The sequence below is a fragment of the Sesamum indicum genome, linkage group LG10 (assembly GCF_000512975.1).
Source record: "Sesamum indicum cultivar Zhongzhi No. 13 linkage group LG10, S_indicum_v1.0, whole genome shotgun sequence".
In the NCBI taxonomy this organism is placed as follows: domain Eukaryota; kingdom Viridiplantae; phylum Streptophyta; class Magnoliopsida; order Lamiales; family Pedaliaceae; genus Sesamum; species Sesamum indicum.
Window position 1 is genome coordinate 3,522,075 of NC_026154.1, and position 17,908 is coordinate 3,539,982.

The 17,908-nt window shown below is 33.1% G+C and overlaps 2 protein-coding genes and 1 long non-coding RNA gene across 5 annotated transcripts; 2 read left to right on the plus strand and 1 right to left on the minus strand.

The window, feature by feature from the left end:
- Positions 3,890 to 8,054, plus strand: LOC105171840 (probable serine incorporator). Its single transcript, XM_011093085.2, has 12 exons — positions 3,890 to 4,046; positions 4,789 to 5,024; positions 5,277 to 5,353; positions 5,519 to 5,703; positions 5,900 to 5,989; positions 6,101 to 6,272; positions 6,363 to 6,436; positions 6,531 to 6,600; positions 6,685 to 6,756; positions 7,181 to 7,317; positions 7,484 to 7,557; positions 7,804 to 8,054. Exons 2-12 carry the CDS (start codon positions 4,790 to 4,792, stop codon positions 7,875 to 7,877), a joined length of 1,260 nt encoding a protein of 419 aa, XP_011091387.1. The 5' UTR covers positions 3,890 to 4,046; position 4,789; the 3' UTR covers positions 7,878 to 8,054.
- On the minus strand, positions 7,925 to 16,901 carry LOC105172035 (mavicyanin-like). Its single transcript, XM_020697352.1, has 2 exons — positions 16,455 to 16,901; positions 7,925 to 8,734 (listed from the first exon to the last, which is right to left on the minus strand). The coding sequence occupies exons 1-2, from the start codon at positions 16,624 to 16,626 to the stop codon at positions 8,385 to 8,387; spliced, it is 522 nt and encodes a 173-aa protein (XP_020553011.1). The 5' UTR covers positions 16,627 to 16,901; the 3' UTR covers positions 7,925 to 8,384.
- Positions 10,296 to 16,408, plus strand: LOC105171841. Of its 3 annotated transcripts, none has more exons than XR_848607.2 (5): positions 10,296 to 10,446; positions 13,056 to 13,264; positions 13,775 to 14,249; positions 15,450 to 15,579; positions 15,969 to 16,408. It is a non-coding gene; the product is annotated as an uncharacterized LOC105171841 (long non-coding RNA). The 3 variants fall into 3 exon arrangements; XR_848608.2 differs by having other exon boundaries at positions 10,297 to 10,446; positions 13,065 to 13,264; XR_002287913.1 differs by having other exon boundaries at positions 10,311 to 13,264.

Consider the following 17,908-nt stretch of genomic DNA (forward strand, 5'->3'; position numbering starts at 1 on the left):
AGTGTAGGACAAAGAGAAAAGGATGGGGAGAGGAAATTAAGCTTAATTAATTATTGAGCATCCATCAATTAAAGCCAAAGCATTTGGTAAAAGAAATTAGAATAAAATACATTAAATTAAGCATGAGGCTCTACACTAATTAACGCGGCGCACATGGCAAGAAAATCATTAATCCCCCCGACATGTAATGACTTTTTTCTTTCTCATAGTCATTACACATTTTGAGGACAATGAGACATCTTTTGAAAAGATTAATGATGAATTCTTACTAATCTATATTTGCTTTTTGTAATTACTGTCCGCTTATGTTGGAATCCACTTATATTTTTATCCCGCTTGAAAAAAAAATTACTATTGCTCATATTTTTAATTATTATACACTAAAAACCGTGGTAAATGATCATTATTAATTATGGTTCAATAAAATTGATGTAGAAATTTACTTTATTTACCATGACAAAAATATTCGCCGTGGCTTTTAGCCACACTTGCAAAAACCACGATCGATACATGTGGTGTAATCCTAGTTAATAACTATTTCTTACGGGTATTTTTCTTAATTATGTCAATAAATTATGGTTAAATATTATATTTTTTATAGTATTTATTGAGTGCTTGCAAAATATTAAAACTATTATTATTATTTTTAATTTTTGATTGAAAATAATTATTTAGGTAAATTATATTAACATCTTTTGAAATTATGTCTATATAAACACATAAATACTCCATGCCTTTTGTAAAATTACAAATACACCTCTTAGGGTGTTTGTGTAAACTTTTACGGTTGAATATGTTAATGTAATATACATTAGAGGCTCTTCGTACAAATTTTTGTCACTGAATATGTGTTTTGTAATTAAAAGTACAACTTCAAATGGTGTAATTATAATTTTATAAAAAGGCATATAATGTATCTTATTTTTGCCATTGAATAAAAGATGCACTTGTAATTAAAACTATAATTTTAAAAAATATAATTATAATTATGCAAAAATATAGAGTTTTTACGTGTTTTGATTTAATCACAAGACGTGTCAACGTAATCTACCCTAATTTTTCTTAGGTATCTAAAAATAGATTTTTCTATTTCTTGCTAATTATTGCGAACATTCTTGCTTTTAATCAAAATTTTATTTTATTTTTAAATATTTCACTTTCTTCCTAAATACAAACTTTTGCAAATATTCAGTCTTAATAGTACAAAGTTATTAAATTAAATATGTGATATATAGAGCACCCGTGAGAAATTATAGAGTGCATATTTAAAATAGCAGAGCTAGTAGCCTCGAGCACCTCCCATTCCCTCCAACGGTTAGTCATAAATCCCTATTATATCACAAAATACAAAACTACAGATCTGATGCTATCACGAGTTCCACTTTGACTTAGGATAATACACTATCAGTGAGTTTGGTATAATTTTATGTAATTTTTTATGATTTTAGTAATTTATATTTAGTACTTCTATTAATAAATAGATCCTTAAAATTCATTAAATTTATTAATAATATAAAAAAAATTAAATAAAAATTAATATTTACACTCGATTGATTTATAGTAGACTTATTGCAGCTCAAACAAATCTTTTGTAACTAAACTACTCTTATAACATGAAAAAGTATTTCCTCACATGCATTAATGTGCGTGAAGATGTATAAGAAAATTTAGCAATATGTGTGGAGATGAGGCTATGTTCCCATCGAAAACCTCTGATTTAGTTGGCTCGGATGTTTTCACGTGTCCCACTTTGATATTAAGGAACTTGTATGATTTATAAGTCTTAATACTTCATCTCTCTAGCGAGACATCTTTTTATCTGCAAAATTTCAATTAAAATAGATAATATTTTGCAGAACAACATCTCCCTAGCGAGACATCTTTTTATCTGCAAAATTTCAATTAAAATAGATAATATTTTGCAGAACAAGACAAGAAGTACGTCACATGCTCCATGGTCATTAGGGATAAATTATATTTACATCTCTTAATTTATGATTTATTTACACAAATCATCATTATCTCTTGTGCAATTACAGAAACCATCCCTGACAACTAAAAAATTAGAGTAATTAATTGTATAATATTGTTAATATTTTCGGAGGTATATGTATAATTTTTTAAAAAGCAATGAATGATTTGTGTAAATGACGTTAATATTTCTGATAAATGTATATATAATTTTTTAAAAAATTAAAAATAATTTACATAAATAAATCATAAATTAGGAGATGTAGATGTAATTTACCCGCATTATTAAAATGCCAAAGGAATGGAATGGAATTTGTTTATGGTAACTAGGAATGGTCAGCATACTAGAGGCCCCACTCAACCTTTCATGTCTTCTTTTCTTTGTCACAATTGCTTCATCAACACTCTTAGTATAATTCATTGCATTACAACTTTTTATCTTAATTCAGACATGTTCAAAACATATTGAATCATAGAGCTCTCCTAGGTGACTTTTAATGACCCTGATTAAGAGGCCCATAAAAGTAATTGTCCCTTAATTAAAAATAGGATCCTATTATTTAAAAAATTATAAATATTTTTTATAATTAACAAATATTTAATAAATACTTTGACAATGAGCTGTCATGAGAAGGTATGTGCTGGACAATTAATAGTTATAGAAAAATATTTATAATTTTTAATAAATTAGATGAATAGTTAGGAATTTAGAATGGTGAAGAATACGCCTGGGAACTTAAGATTGTAAAAAGTACCGTTTATTTGCATTTGACCAGCCGCATCCATGCATTAGGAATACATTTCTTTTTCCGGCTAGTGTTCTAAGTCGATGACTGAGTCCAGGACTAAAAGTGTCAAATTTAATAAATTATAGGACTAAATGTATTTCATACAAATAAATGCAAGTCTTAATTTGATAAATAGGTATTATAGGACTGATGTGTCAAAATTATAAAACTTACAAGATGGAATGTATTTTGTTAAAAAATAAAGGATTACACAACTATTCTTACAGGACTAAAAATAGGATTTTGCCGATATTTTTTTTGTGTATGTGGTTGGATGTGATATAAAAGTGTAATAATGATAGTTAATGTAATATATTAGGTAAGAAAGAAGATATAATTATTATATGTGATGTGATATGTTTTTTTTATAACAGTGCGATGTGTTTGAAGCATTACTTTTGAAAAAAAAAAGAATTACAACCAAACATTACCTTAATTTGATCGAATACGATGAGATGAGATACATCTTACAAGCAAGCACGACCACGAATCTTTTTATTCAACACGTCCTTCAGAATAAACTAGTCGGTCATTAGGAAAATGGGATTAAGAAATTATTTCGTTTGTACAAAAAAGGATATTTTTTCTTGAAAAATTAAAGCCAATTTCTTGAAAATATTGTCAGCAATATATCTCAGTGAGGGCTCTTACAATCAAAATGTAATAAGAACCTGATCCAAACAATGAAGTAACTAAAAAAAAAAACTTACTTTTATTTCTTTTTCCCAAGTTAAAAGCTTTAATTTTGAAGCAACTGATAAATGTTGAAAGATCCTTCTAGTTTTCTACAGTTATAACTGGGCAAGAGTGACTATTACACCATGATGATGTCACAAGCATGCAAATCTTCTTGAAAGGACAAAAAGAGTTTGTAAAAATTTATACTAATAAGGTTGCAAGAAAGTAGCAAAATGCAAACACAATAGCAGCAATAAATTCTTCTGCACAAAAACAGAAAAATCAGAGGAAATAAGTCTTCTGCATGCCATAGGGCACTTACTTCAAAGTGTAACTATGAACACTCCTTCTGGCTGACTTTTGATGTCTCTACTGTTTTCTTTAAATTATTATTATTATGCATGTGACAAAAGTGGGTTGTTGATGATTTCTTTTCAGGGGCCTAGGCTTTGATTTTTCCTGTAAAAAGAACAAAAGTGGGGTTTCTTGCAGTTTATTTAAATCAAAGGAGCCTTCTTTTCTTGCTGAAGTGACTGTGTGTTGTGTGTGAAATCTCAACACTCCAGAGGGAAGTCTGGGCTGTTCCAGAACAAGAAAAGGGTAGAAAGGGTTAGTTTTCAAGAGCCCTCTTTTTTTGGAAATTCTTTACGTTGTTGGGATCATTCTTGTATAGGTTTTATCACTTGTATTGGGATTATTGTGTTTTGTTATTACAAGATTATGGTTCCCAATGTTTGATTTCTTGCATTGATGTTTCCTTTGTTGTAAAGAATGTGTGATGAACAAAGAAGCTTGAAACATTTCTAAAGTTTTCCATTTCTTGTTCTTTACTGGGAAGTTTCAATTTTTAGGCCAACAGAAATTTTGTCACTCCTTGCAATGTTTGAGTAATTTGACTGTTTCCCTGCAAACACAAACAAGTTATTGCACATTGTGAAACCTTTGAAAATCTTGAAAAAGTTTTGTTCTTACTCACTCCTTAACTTTCACTTTTCTTGGTCCCTTTTGATTTTCTTGTTTTTTCGGCGGGGTGGGGTGGGGGTGGGGGTGGGTTGGACATGAACAACCTATTCCTTGCGTGAAAGATAATGTATCTTTCACAGACAATACTTTTCTTGCTGGAGAATTGTTTTGGTAGATGAAGGAAACTTGACTGTTTTACCAGGAACATACATCTATCCAGACACATACTTACAGAATTATCCAATTTCTTCGGGTTGAAACTAAACCTTTTTTCAAATGTAATGAAAAGGGCAATCACATGATGTGCTTCAAGATTTACTCGAGAATGATTTACTTAGTTTGTCTGGAAGTCTATTCAGCCCTTTTTTAAGGTCATTTTCATGTTCAGGATGGGTGAAAATGCTGGAAGCCTTGAACCTAGGATGATGGAACCTGAATTAAGAAACAATGGGAGTTCCCAAAGCGAGGAACAACCTGCGTCAGGACAGAAGAGTGTTAAGTGCTCTGTCAGAAAGAAGAAATCTTTGCGGGCTCGATATGCATATGGCGTTATTTTTCTGTTAACGAATATTATAGCGTGGCTGTTTCGAGACTATGGAGAGAGGATTTTGCCGGTGCTACCTTGTAAGTTTGCCTTCTTTTCTTTCCACATTGCTGAGGACAGAATTTGCAGTACAATGTAGCATTCGACTTTCAGTTTTGTTTCTAGTAAACAATTAGATACTCTCTGCTGACAAACAATCGCGTGATGTCGCACATAGCTGTCGTTTTGAATTCTTGTTTTTACATAAGTTACTGCTAAGAAATTTTTACTATATATCAGTTTTATGAACTTAATCTCATCATCGAATTATGTTATTACATTTCTTTCTGCAGATTCAAGAGCGTGCGGGGCAGAGGAGCGAGAATGTTACCATACGATGGGAGTTCTTCGTGTCAGTTTAGGATGCTTTGTATCCTTACATGCATTAATTTTACAACAGAAATTATCCAAAACTAGGAATTCACTCAATTACAATTTTCTTCCGTTACCCTTCTTTTGTCACTGTTAGGACTTAGGACATCAAGAGTCAGAGTTTGTTCCTAATAGAGCTTTTTTCCTTGACATCTGATTATAGATATTCTTCTTTTTAATGTTTGTGATGACATGTAACACCAGAAAGTTGCATGAAGTTCGCAATGCTTGGCATTCTGGGTGGTGGGCTCTCAAGTTTATTCTGTTGCTTATCTCGTTCGTTATTCCGTTCTTCATCCCCACCGATTACATTCAACTATATGGTGAACTTGCTCGTGTTGGTGCAGGGTAATCTTTCGACCTTTTAAGCTAATGAAATTCCACATTGATTTGTTCTTAGAACCACAGACATGCTGCAATATTTTGGTAAAATCTTTTATTACAAGCGTTGACAGCACTTAAAGCCCAAGCAGATATTCCTAGGAAAATTACAAGCATTATAGTTTAGTACGCATCAATATTTGATCTAACTCACATGTTGCAGGGTGTTTTTGATTCTCCAGCTCATAAGTGTGATTGAGTTTATCACCTGGTGGAACAACTACTGGATGTCTGATGAGAAAAACAAATCAAGGTACGATGAGAAGACCTCAATGCATTCTTTGAGGATGTCGTATTAAGAAAGTCTCTAGCTTACAAGATACATAGGAATATGTCATCTGGAATTTATTTGCTATTGTGGCAGCTGTTCGATCGGACTATTCATGTCAACAGTATTTTACATTGCTTCTGTGTGCGGAATAGCCGTGATGTATGCACTTTACGCCTCAAAAACGTCATGCTCTCTCAACATATTTTTCATCTCTTGGACTGGGGTTCTGCTTATTGTGATGATGGTTATATCGTTGCATTCTAGGGTACGTCTTTGCAGTAACTATATTTCACGAAGAATATCAGCCAAGTGGTTTTTGTATCTGATGTATGACTCTTTGTCATGCTTAAGACAGGTGAATAGAGGCCTGCTGTCTTCAGGGATCATGGCCTCTTACATTGTTTTCCTATGTTGGACCGCCATTAGAAGGTTACAATTCTTACATGTTAAAGAGTTTAGAGTTTTTTGCTCTGTTGCATAGCATCTGTTTTTGAGAATGCGGTGATGTTATATTTGAATGCAGCGAGCCGGGCAGCGAAAAATGCAGCCCCCAGAAGCAAGAAAGTGGACATGGTGGTTGGTCCACTATCGTTGTAAGATTTCACACTATGTTTGATCTATCGTTCTGATCTGTACTGTCTTTCAAACTACTAGTCTGCTTCTGCTGCTGCTTCCAGGGCTTTGTCATTGCTCTATGTGCAATTGTAATTGCTACCTTTTCAACGGGGATCGACTCACAAACATTTCAGGTGGGTTAAGCTTACAACAACAAAGCAACAGTCCTTAAAGTTTTCGTGTTTTCCTGACGGTGATGATACTAGAATTCTCGACTTTCTTCTGCTCATGTTGCAGCCTTAAAAATTACAATGTTGTCTTTAAAAGTAGTGGCCGTTGGTAGTGTCACATCATTACTCTAACTCAGTTTTGGACAAGAATTTCCAATTTCGGAAATTAAGTCTTTATTTTGGGACGTCTGTTAAAGGAATGGGACCGATGATTTGTCAGCCCAGTCAAAACCTGTTGTAATACTGATCCCGTGATTAAATACTTGATTGTTTCAAGTAATTCATCAATAGGCAACCATGCAATAAGACAAGGAGTTGCTTCTTTGAACATCATTGTTTTCTCAAACAAAATATGTAAGACATCCTAATAATTCTGTTCGGTTTGCAGTTCCGTAAAAACGGAGCCCAGTTGCTGGAGGATGATGTTCCATATAGTTATGGATTCTTCCACTTGGTGTTTTCCTTGGGGGCCATGTACTTTGCAATGCTATTCATCAGCTGGAACTTAGGCAGCCTGACCAGAAAGTAAGTCATATATAGTTGCTCTTAAGGTATCTGCAATAACCATTTCTTGTAACGTGGAGTCTGACTCAACATCAGGACGGACGCCTCTGTCTTCTTATGTTTGATTTCGACACATGTTTTTCGCTTCTATCTTGTACCTTCCTTACAGCTTTATATAAAACAACAGGTGGAGCATAGACGTCGGTTGGGCTAGCACATGGGTGAAGATTGTCAACGAGTGGTTTGCAGCCACTATATACTGTGAGTACCGTTCCCTTACAGGTGAATTTTGTCTAAAAAACACGGAAAATATAGTAGGAATGACAACATGATGTGTCTAAAACACCGAAACTCAAAATCTGATTGTTGTCTTAAACTTGCTCCAAACTGGACGGTTCCGGATTAACATCTCTAAATTAAGTAGGGAAATACTTTTCTGATCTCTGTTGCTTGATGCTCCAATACTATTTTCGATTATCTGATAATAAAAGATTTGTGAATGGGCAGTGTGGAAGCTGATTTTCCCTGTCTTGAAAGAGACCAAAGTGATGAACCATGAAGACTCCACAGAGGAAGTGTAGATAAGTCTGCTGTCCACCCATGATTTTGTTCTCTCATCTACCATATGTTTTTTCTCTTACATACTGCCTCTATTCTTTATTTTTTTTTTAGAATTTTCAGGTTACTGTTTCCAGGCCAGTGTAATACAAAATTAAGTAAAATGTTTTTTCTTTTATGTAAAATAAATGCTCTTATTTTCTTTAATCGTCTATGCGGTGTTGTTTATTTATGATTAATAGATCAGAGGGTGGAGAATTTGTGTGTTAAAGGAAATTGAACTGTCTAAACTTACTATGTCTTGGGAAATTTTAATCTAAATCGAGTTTGGTCGGACCTGAATAAATTGTATGGCAAGTGCAATACACTTATCTTGTGATTAGTGTACAGTTTAGGCAGAGTGACCAATCATATGTCAAGTGTACCACGTTTGCTCTATAATTCATATAGTTCGATCTAGCCTAATTCGAACAAGAATTTTCCATATATCCTAGCTATATATAGCCTATATTTTCTTATCTATGAAGAGACTAAGCAAAAATTGCGTAGGCAACAAGAAGGAACATGTCTAATAATTTGGCACTACGCCGCCACGGCTTGAATGAGACGAAGGGTGTCGACGATGCATGACTGCGATGAGGAGGAGGACTAATTTTGGGTCTGCAAGTGTCACTCGGGCTCCGGACAAAGATGTCAATCTTCTGTCCGGCAGCACAATGACCGGGAATGCCACAGAGATAGTAATGGTGGCCACCGGACGTTAGCTTGACCGAGTCATGCCCGGTAGTGTAGTTAAGTATTGGCGAACTAGAGTTGCATGACTCGAAATCCTGCCTGCTCACTTCCATCACGTTATGGAATTGATGGTCGTATTTGAAATCTGCGACATGGTTTTCTCCGATTATATAGAATCAACAAAGACGATTAAAATAAGGGTAATTATAATGTGTTTTTATAAGATTTGACAAATTACAATTTAGAAGTACAGACTCGTCGTTTGGGAAAATACCAATACCTAACAACTAGTCCAATCTATTAGTCTTTGTTAAGTTTTTATTCTTTTTTTGTGGTAAACTGATTAAAATATCTTTGTGGATTATGAATTATAATTTTACTATTTTTTTTGAAATTCTCTGAATTTGTTTTACGGACTAAGTGGTGATGTTGTTACAATTTTTCAAAAACTTTCATACAACTCGTTCGATTTTTTTTATAATTTTTCATTTTTATTTAATAAATACATTGAGGGAAAAATTAATAATTTTAGATTTCCATCCAAATTTCATAAAACATAAAAAGTATTGCTAATTTTTCGAACAACAATAAGAGTATTCATATTCAGTATACAATAAAAGATAGAAATTAACCTAATTCGTCACCAAGTTGGAAAAGGTTGTTGGAAGCCCACTTAGTGTAATCAACGGTGCCGGCGGCGGTCCAGTCCACGGCGTGGCCGATTTGGTGATGGGCGGCGGTGGTGGAGGAGTCAGATAGAGCCATTGCCAAGAGGAAAAACAAGACCAATAAATTGGTGAAGGCCATGCATGCATATAATGTATAAACTACAACAATAGACAAGTGCTAATCAAACTCTTTTTCATGTATATATGCCTGAATTTATGTCAAATTTAAGGTCCTTTTTATAATTTCTCGGGGGTAAAAATAGAATCTGTGTTATTTAATAATTAAGAAATAATTGTAGATATGGAGCATCTTGAATCAAGAAATGAGGAGATCAAGATGTGGAAATGCCCTCATGATTTGGGAAATTTTTGCTCATTAATGTAGGGATTAAGAAATAGCCACTATTGTTTAATGTACTACCACGCGTCAAATGTAGCTTGTGTTGGTAATTACGGCTGAGGTTTTAAAAATACGTTATAGGTCTTGAGCTAAAATAGGGATGAGAATGGGTTGGAGTTGGTTTTGGACCTATACATATCCCAATATTTGATTGATCAAAAAATACGTAACATTTGTACTATTTATTAAGTATGAGGGTGTAGGAGTAACTAGTTTTGGTTGATAAATTATAATTTGACTAAATTACCCTCAAACATACTTTTTTTTTTTTACACAAAATGATAATTCTTTAATTTTATATTAGTACTATTTTATTTATGCTCATTTAAAATTAATAAAAATTGTTTAAAAATTTATCAATTTTGATAATTTATTTTATTTTATTTTTATTTTTTAATATAATTCAAATAATTATAATAAAAATGAAATTGTACACATGCATCGGCTAAGTGTAAAATAACGTGGAGTTTTTATGATAATTATAATTGTTGGAGATGGTTGGAGCCTGGGCCTGAGGCATGATAATTGGATGGCGGATATTGAGGAAGTCCATATAGTGATGGGCTCTACAAAATTTTCTATATAGCCCAATCAAACATACCCAGGAAGGCCATGAATCGTTAAACAAAAAAAATGATAAATTGGAGAACATAGAAAAAAATAAATTCAGGAGTATGGAAATTCAAACAAGAAATGAAGAATCCTCTCATCCCCATTGACGCAGTGCTTCTTGGCATCATTTCTTGATCAGGGTTTTCTTTTTTCTTCACTTCTACGTAGTATGTCAAGGTATTTCTTCTTTCTTCAAGAACTGTGGTTTCTGTGTGAATATTGTGCTGGAGAGTGTAATGTATCTTATGTTTATCTGTTTGGTTCGCGGTTTGTAGAGTCTTTATCGTATTCTTGGGGCAATGAATGTTTGATTTTTGAAGATTCCATTGATGTAGTACACCATGAGTGTCTGAGGATTAATGGGGTGTGCTTCTATAATTGTGTTTTTACAGGTTGCTAAGAATTTTTTTTTTCTTATAAATTGTTTATACCTGCAAAATATAGGAAAATGGAAGAAAGAGAGGATTCATGCTCTTTTATGAAAATTCTATGTTTATATTTTGTAGACTCCATGTGTTTCTTGACCCTTCGTTTAGCTTGCTTGTTTTAGATATTTTTTGTATAGAGGGAAAACTTAGTCAATTGGTAGAGATATATGTACTCGATGCACCACTAAAGACCCATGTTCTTGTGTTTGTTTTTATGTATTCTCTAAGTTTCTATGATGTGGTTAGTTTTAATAGGAAGCAATGATTTTGGTGTTTCTAACCTTTTCCGACACTCTTTATGTTACGTTCTGTTGCTAGTGATGTGTGTCTGTGGTCTTCTTTGAATAATTGAGCTAGCAGATGTAAAATTATAAAGGGGATAATGGTTGTAGTTATGTGGACTTAATTTTGATCATTGTGCTTGTTTTCATGTCATATTAGCTGTTTCTGCCTTGCACATTCATTTGAATTAAGTATCATGACTATGTATGGAATTTCTTGTTTCGTTCCCTGGTTTGAACTCTCTTGTTTTTGTCTTCACCATTTATGTACTCTTTAAATGTATGTATAGTTTCCTTATCAGTATTGGTTTACTGTGTAATAATGCGTCTATGGTTGATGTTATACATCTTCACGTACGTATGCTACTGCATCAAATAGAAGAGTTTCTCTTCTCAGACTTGCAGCAGCTGGATTAATAAGATTCCTCTCGGGATTTACCTTTTACCTTTACTCTTTGTTGAGATGCTATTTAATTGGAAAGGTAGCATGAGCACTTGAATATAGTTCCACACATTCATGTCGAGAGATGAAAATGAAGTGCATCGAAACAGATCTTGCTCCCTGGTATACCTTTTGGTACGTGTGATATGGATTTCCATGTCAACTATTGATCCCATGCATGGGTTTTTCCCAGTTTGTGAGTCTTCTCCAATTGAGCCCTTTTATTTTTTTTACCACTTTTTTATGACTCAATGGCTAGAAATTGATGCAAGATAGTTTTCAGTTGTCTCCTTTTCGACTGTTAATTTATTCTAAAGTTGATGAAACCATTTTGAGATCACATAAGTGGTACTTTCAACACCATACATCCAACAGAAAGCATGGATAATATAATACAGTGGTATGGTTGTTCTGTTTAACTAAAAATTATTGATCATTGATATAGGCCTAAACCCTACTGGGGAAACTAGAATTATTGAATAATAAAATACTTTTCTTTCTGGGGAATAAAATATGAATATATGGACTATATCGATCTTTTAAATGAGATCCACCAACATCCACATTTGGCATCTAATATGGACAGAGTTGACATTTAAAGAAATAGATTACTTTTTCCTTATGTAATACAAATGATTCATGGTCTTGTTCCATAAATGTTGTTGGTGGTTGTTGATGCTACACCTGTTAAGGAAATGAGTACTGAAGTGTCAATTTCTTTTTGTTATAGCTGCATAATAAACATGATAAAAATGATTATATAATTTACGGATCAAGAGAATTGGAGTATGGTTAAATTTGTTCTAATATGAGACACAACGATAACAAAAGCACCAATATTATAAGCCTCGTATGGCTGAAAGATTTTGAATTCTTAATAAGCTTTGTCAGTTCTTGTATATATCTTTTCCCTCACTTGTAAACTTAATTTTCTGTTGCTTGTATTTTGTGCAAAAGAATAAAATATTAAAAGGTATCATTTTAATTGGGTGCTTTTTCTTTTTCAATTTTTTTGTTAATTTTCGGAATAGCGTGGAAGTATTTTTTGGATTTTTAATTTTCAATTTTTTTGGTGCACGCAAGTAATATGATACCCTTAATGCCCCCACTTGGGTTACAGGCTCACGCTACTGAGCCCGGCGAACTGTAGTGACAACTAACGTATCTTATAAAGTCATTCACCCTATTTTGTGTTATCAATGTGGGAGAAAGGACAGGGTTTTGCCTTTTCTTCCAAACTTCCTGTTGATTGCCTTAAGTGATCATATTTTTTAAGGCATAATTTCCCAATTGGTAAAGTCGTATCGTTGCTAACGATTTTTCAAATGATAAACACTGGAAAATTGGAGATCTACGATGAATTGGAAGAAATCAATTGAAGGAAAAATGCTATACCCGAAGGAATGTGGTGACAAACTTGTAAAAGGCGAAAGCTTAGCGGTATCGTGTAGTAGTTGGTAGAACATGAAGAGAACCAATATAACATTCATCATGAAGTTTCGCTGTTATCATGTTTGTTGATGGCTATCAGATTTGACTTTTTAGTAACTGTTCTTGAGATAAATTACTCGTAGGACTATGGTTTGATGTTAAAACTACTGACTTCTATAAAATTTCTTTATATGTTTGCATAAGTAACTGCAGAATATTGAAAGAATTAAGGGGAAATCAACTGAAAAGAGGCACGGACTGTATAGGAAGACTTTGGCGAGTAATTCACTGTAAAGAGTGTATATAACCAATGTACTGGAAGTTCTTCTATAGTGATCATTGAAAGCAGAGGAGAGCTGTACCCTCTATATTAAATCAGTGACTGCTCCAAAATAACATGGAACCGCATAAAGGTATTTTATTTACTTATTTATTTGTATATATTTAAAGGAACTGCAGAAAGTTACTGATTATACTTTTCCTATCAGTATTCAGTAGGTTTGTGCATTATATTTTGACCAGCAAACCATCATGTTTGGTTAAAGCCGTTGGACATTGTTTATGTTTAGGATCATTCTTGGTCAGATGGCTTTGGTTGATGACCCAACACATTCGGTATAAGAATCGGATAAGCTGTGTTATATTTGTTTGATTTACAGGAATTAAACATGTGATGAATGGCGACTATTTTTGGGAAAAAAAATCATTTGGTTCAATTGGAAGGAAAAACTTTACGGATTGCTTCACTGAATGCTGCTTAAAAGGCTTACTTCATGTTTCCACTTTTGTAATTAGATTCATGATCTCCAACCTTAGATGGAGTCCTTTAGCTACTCATTTTGGTTATTCTTTGTTACTTACTTTCTGTAGCAACCACCCCTTCTTCTGATTTTGATTCAGTTTTCATAAATTTGCTGCTACAGAAGGTGGTTCTTAGTAATATCAGCAGGCTTACTTCTATGGGATGGCGGTGTATCTCAAATGTAACATGCTCTGATGATTGACTTTAAACATGGACTAGAGACTTCGTATGTGAGTTAGGATTGCTTTCTCTCAACACGGATACAGTGGTTGATGGACCGGAATATTGAACTTCAGTGTTCTCAATAATCAGGGTTGTTCTCTCTCTTGCCAAATCTTAAGGCCACATGAACTTTACTTTAAGTAAACTGCCAGCGATCTTCACCTTATATTTCTGCTAATGAAAGCATAGGAAGTTCTCGCCTTCTTATCTCTATTCTATTTTTGGCTCTATTGTAAACAGTAGTAATTCATTACAACTTATTTCCGTTCTATAACTATCGCTCCGTTAAGAAATGCAGCTTCCGAGAACCAGTACTGAAGGACTACCGTAATTGCTAGAGTTAATGTTCTTGAATCCACTGGCCAGTTCGGGAGGTACACACTTAACTTGTTCTGTGAAATCTTGTCTAGATTTTGTTTCACTATCTCTGTTTACTATTCACATACCTGCCGTTTGCTATAATGAATTTGACGTATCTTTTTATCCATTACATTACCAACCTATCATTCTTGTCATGCTTTCCAGCTTTTTAACCTTACTATAAGGTGCACAAGTGTTGCAAGTAGACTTTTAACATCAATTTTATATTTTATTAATTTTGTAAAAGATAGTTATAAGAATTATAAACATTTTATAAACTTGAATTGTTTTGAAAAATATAATTAGCAATAATTATTTGTTTAAGTATTAATATAGTAATTATAATATGGTGTATAATATATGAAATGTCCTTAATGAATGTATAGTTTTATTGTAATATCTATGGATTTTTTTTATTCTATTTCTCAATTTCTTCCTCTTATCTTTTGTTTGTTTTGATATTGTTAAGTTAATTAGTTTGATGTAATCATTGAGAAATATAGTTCTCCTTTTAACTTTTTTTTGTTTTCATATTGTTAAGTTAATTAGTTTGATGTAATCATTGAGAAATATAGTTCTAATTTTAATTTTTCTATGAATACATTTAAGAATTAGATTCTTAGCTTGTATAAATTAATAGGAATGAATAAGTATATTTTTGTCCTTAAAAAAAAAATTAATATTACGAGGTTAATTTAGTAGAATAAAAAAAAAAAGAAAAAACTTTTTAGTTGTTTCATACTTTTATAGGTATATGACAATATAAAAATATAATATAATATATATATATGTACAATATAAATGGATATAGATATAGATTAAAAAATGCATCATGGAACTGGTGGTAGTGTTAGAATTGGAAACTTGAATGATGAAATAAAAGGTCATAAAAAAGTGTGTCCTTTACTTCATGCAGAATCTTGATGTAAAGAAAGTGTCAACTATAAATTTAGTACTTGAGGCAGTGCTGTGTTGTTTTCTACAAAGGAGGTGGTACTAAATATGTCGTATCAAAATTTTTGAACTCCTTGCTGTACATCCCGAATTATAAATGAACAACTCTGAATTTGGAGGCACTGTCTTAACTTTGGCACAAAAACCAGTGTCTCTCCTTATTAATTAGGTTCATACAAATGAGAGAGAACTAGTCTGAACTCTGATTCTTTTTGTTAGATTACATTGATTTTTGATGAAATCTTTGTATATTTATACAGAGATTCTTGCTTTGCTACCAAGCATGTGAACAGAAGAATCAAGGACAATGACGTAGGAGAAACTGTTGGAAATTCTTGAACCACTATTTTGCTAAGGAACCTGGGTATGGATCGTCGGAAATGTGATGAGGTTAGCATTTGAAAGTTTGAGATCAGAGTTTAAGGCTGTCAAGTTGGAAATTAGCATCGCATTCTGTCAAAAGAATCAATCTTTAATCTTCTTTGGATATTTGCTAAATGCTACTTGTTATCTTAACCAAATCATGAAATCTTGGTTCTTGCGTGATATTAAAATTGTAAATATATGAAGAATATTAGTTAAATAAAACCTGCTGAATATGTAACTCCTCAAAATTCCAAAAAACTCCAAATTCAAGTACGTAATGTATCTTGATAACCCAAAACCTAATCTGATCTGTAAAGTAAATAAACTGATTGTTCAGCTCTTCCTTTGATCTTATCTCTTTATGTTAGTAGTGCGAGCAATGGCTGAAGCTTGGCATGTTGGCACTAGTGCAGGTAAAGAGCCAAAACGCATGAAGCAAAAACCAAGAGCTCCCCAAGGCGTTTGTTGAAAGAGAGGGGTGATGCAGCACCAGTGTATACCATGCCACCTGGGTTGGTAACTGGTGGAGAGTTGATGCCTGGGGCTGATGAATTCCTTCCCGAAGGAGTTGATGGAGTCGTGTTGTTGCCAGACGCGGTGACCTTGATTTCAACCTTTTGCTTGTTATACAGACACCTGTTGGGGAAGCTGCAGATGTAGTAGAAGCTGCCAGGAATGGTATACTCAAGCTCATCGTCCCCACTGTTGAAAATCTCAACTGGATCATCTGAGTTGCATTTTTCGTAATTTTCTTGGGTCACTCGAATCACATCGTTGCTTTCATTGTCATAGGTGAATACTGCATTATGTATAAAAAGAGTTTTAAGTTCTTGAGCAGTCATGCTGGAATTGTTGACACGCAAAAATGTAATCAATCACAAGATAAGACTGTTACATACCTACAGTGTCACCGACTTTAAACGTATGAGCAGAGGCCCATTTTTCATAGTCAACTCCGGTAATAGTCCAACCAGCAGAATCACCAACTTTGTACACAGCACCCATCGACCCTTCCAAGAAAGCCATCATCAAGAACATCAAAACAATACACGATTTGGTGTAGTCAGCCATTAAGATTAATTTCTTGCAAGAAAGTCGATGGTTGCAAGAAGATGATGAATGATTGAATGAGCTGAATACTTCGCCAAGGCCCACTACATATAGTTGAAGGGATCGATCTTATGAAAATTCGGGAAGTTTCATGTTTGGTAACTAGTTTTAGTAGATTACCTTAATTGCATCAAGAGTACGTTTCAATAAGGGATATTGTTGGAAGGGAACAAAGGGTTTCCAATTTCACGTACGAGGTTCTCTCATGTAGAGATTTGTTGGTTAGGCAATATTGAGGTGGGAAATCATATGACTTTCCAAATTGAATCAAGATGGTAATTAAACACAATCAAGAATCATGCATGCATGCAAAGTTTCCTAGTTTATTAAAAGTTAATGCTGATCCAAATCTATATATGTAAAGTTTACAATTTTAGATAGCGTTAGCAAACACCAAAACAGTACTTAGATTTATTTTCTGTTTTCTAAATTATGCCAACTTCTTTATTATTTCTTTGCCAAAGAAACTATAATGCAAATATAAACTTGTATTCATTGAACGGGATAATTTCATTTCCCTAGTCTAAAATGTGGTTTAATTATATTTAAGTCCCTTAAGGTTTAAAACATTACATCTACCTCCCGTAACATTAATGACCGCTAGAATACTCTAACTTTTGATGAAATACTCTTTCACGCTTAATTGGAAATCACACAAATCTTCTTGATATTTATTCAAATTACAAGCACAACCCCAAGAATTGTCATATTACAATCGCCTTTTAATTTTTTACTGCCTTATATATCAGAGAAGGTGACATAAAATAAGAACTTTAGATATAGAGGTAACAAACAATGGTCCACAATTAATAATTTTTTGACAATTACAGGACCCCAACTACCAAAATTTTAAAAGTGATCGAAATTTGTGGAGGTGGACAACATTAGGGCTTTTATTGACTGGGCATGTTTTATCCATTAGCCACATAAGCGTTAATACGAAAAAAATTGCATAAAATATATTATAAGAATAAAATTACACTCCCTTCCCCCAATCCATCCCCTAGCTCGTGGGGCTACATCATTCGCCCTCCTTCGCAAGTCTTTGTTGCTCTTTTTCATTTTTATTTAAATTAATATTTTTTTATAATTTAAAACTATTCATTAAATAATAAAATTATTTTTTATAATTTTATGTATTTATATTTTTTTGTTGTATTGATAGTATATTTAAATTATTTTTTTAAAATATAGTATTGGGTTATATATTTTATTATAAATTATAATATATTTCAAAGCGTAT

What these genes read in the sequence shown, in the direction of transcription:
- LOC105171840 (XM_011093085.2), top strand. Translation starts at nt 4,790, where the DNA reads ATGGGTGAAAATGCTGGAAGCCTTGAACCTAGGATGATGGAACCTGAA. An exon ending in GATTTTGCCGGTGCTACCTT is followed by an intron (nt 5,025 to 5,276) that starts GTAAGTTTGCCT and finishes TTCTTTCTGCAG; the next exon opens with ATTCAAGAGCGTGCGGGGCA. An exon ending in CTTGCTCGTGTTGGTGCAGG is followed by an intron (nt 5,704 to 5,899) that starts GTAATCTTTCGA and finishes CACATGTTGCAG; the next exon opens with GGTGTTTTTGATTCTCCAGC.
- LOC105172035 (XM_020697352.1), bottom strand. Translation starts at nt 16,626, where the DNA reads ATGGCTGACTACACCAAATCGTGTATTGTTTTGATGTTCTTGATGATG. An exon ending in TAAAGTCGGTGACACTGTAG is followed by an intron (nt 8,735 to 16,454) that starts GTATGTAACAGT and finishes ACCATGTCGCAG; the next exon opens with ATTTCAAATACGACCATCAA.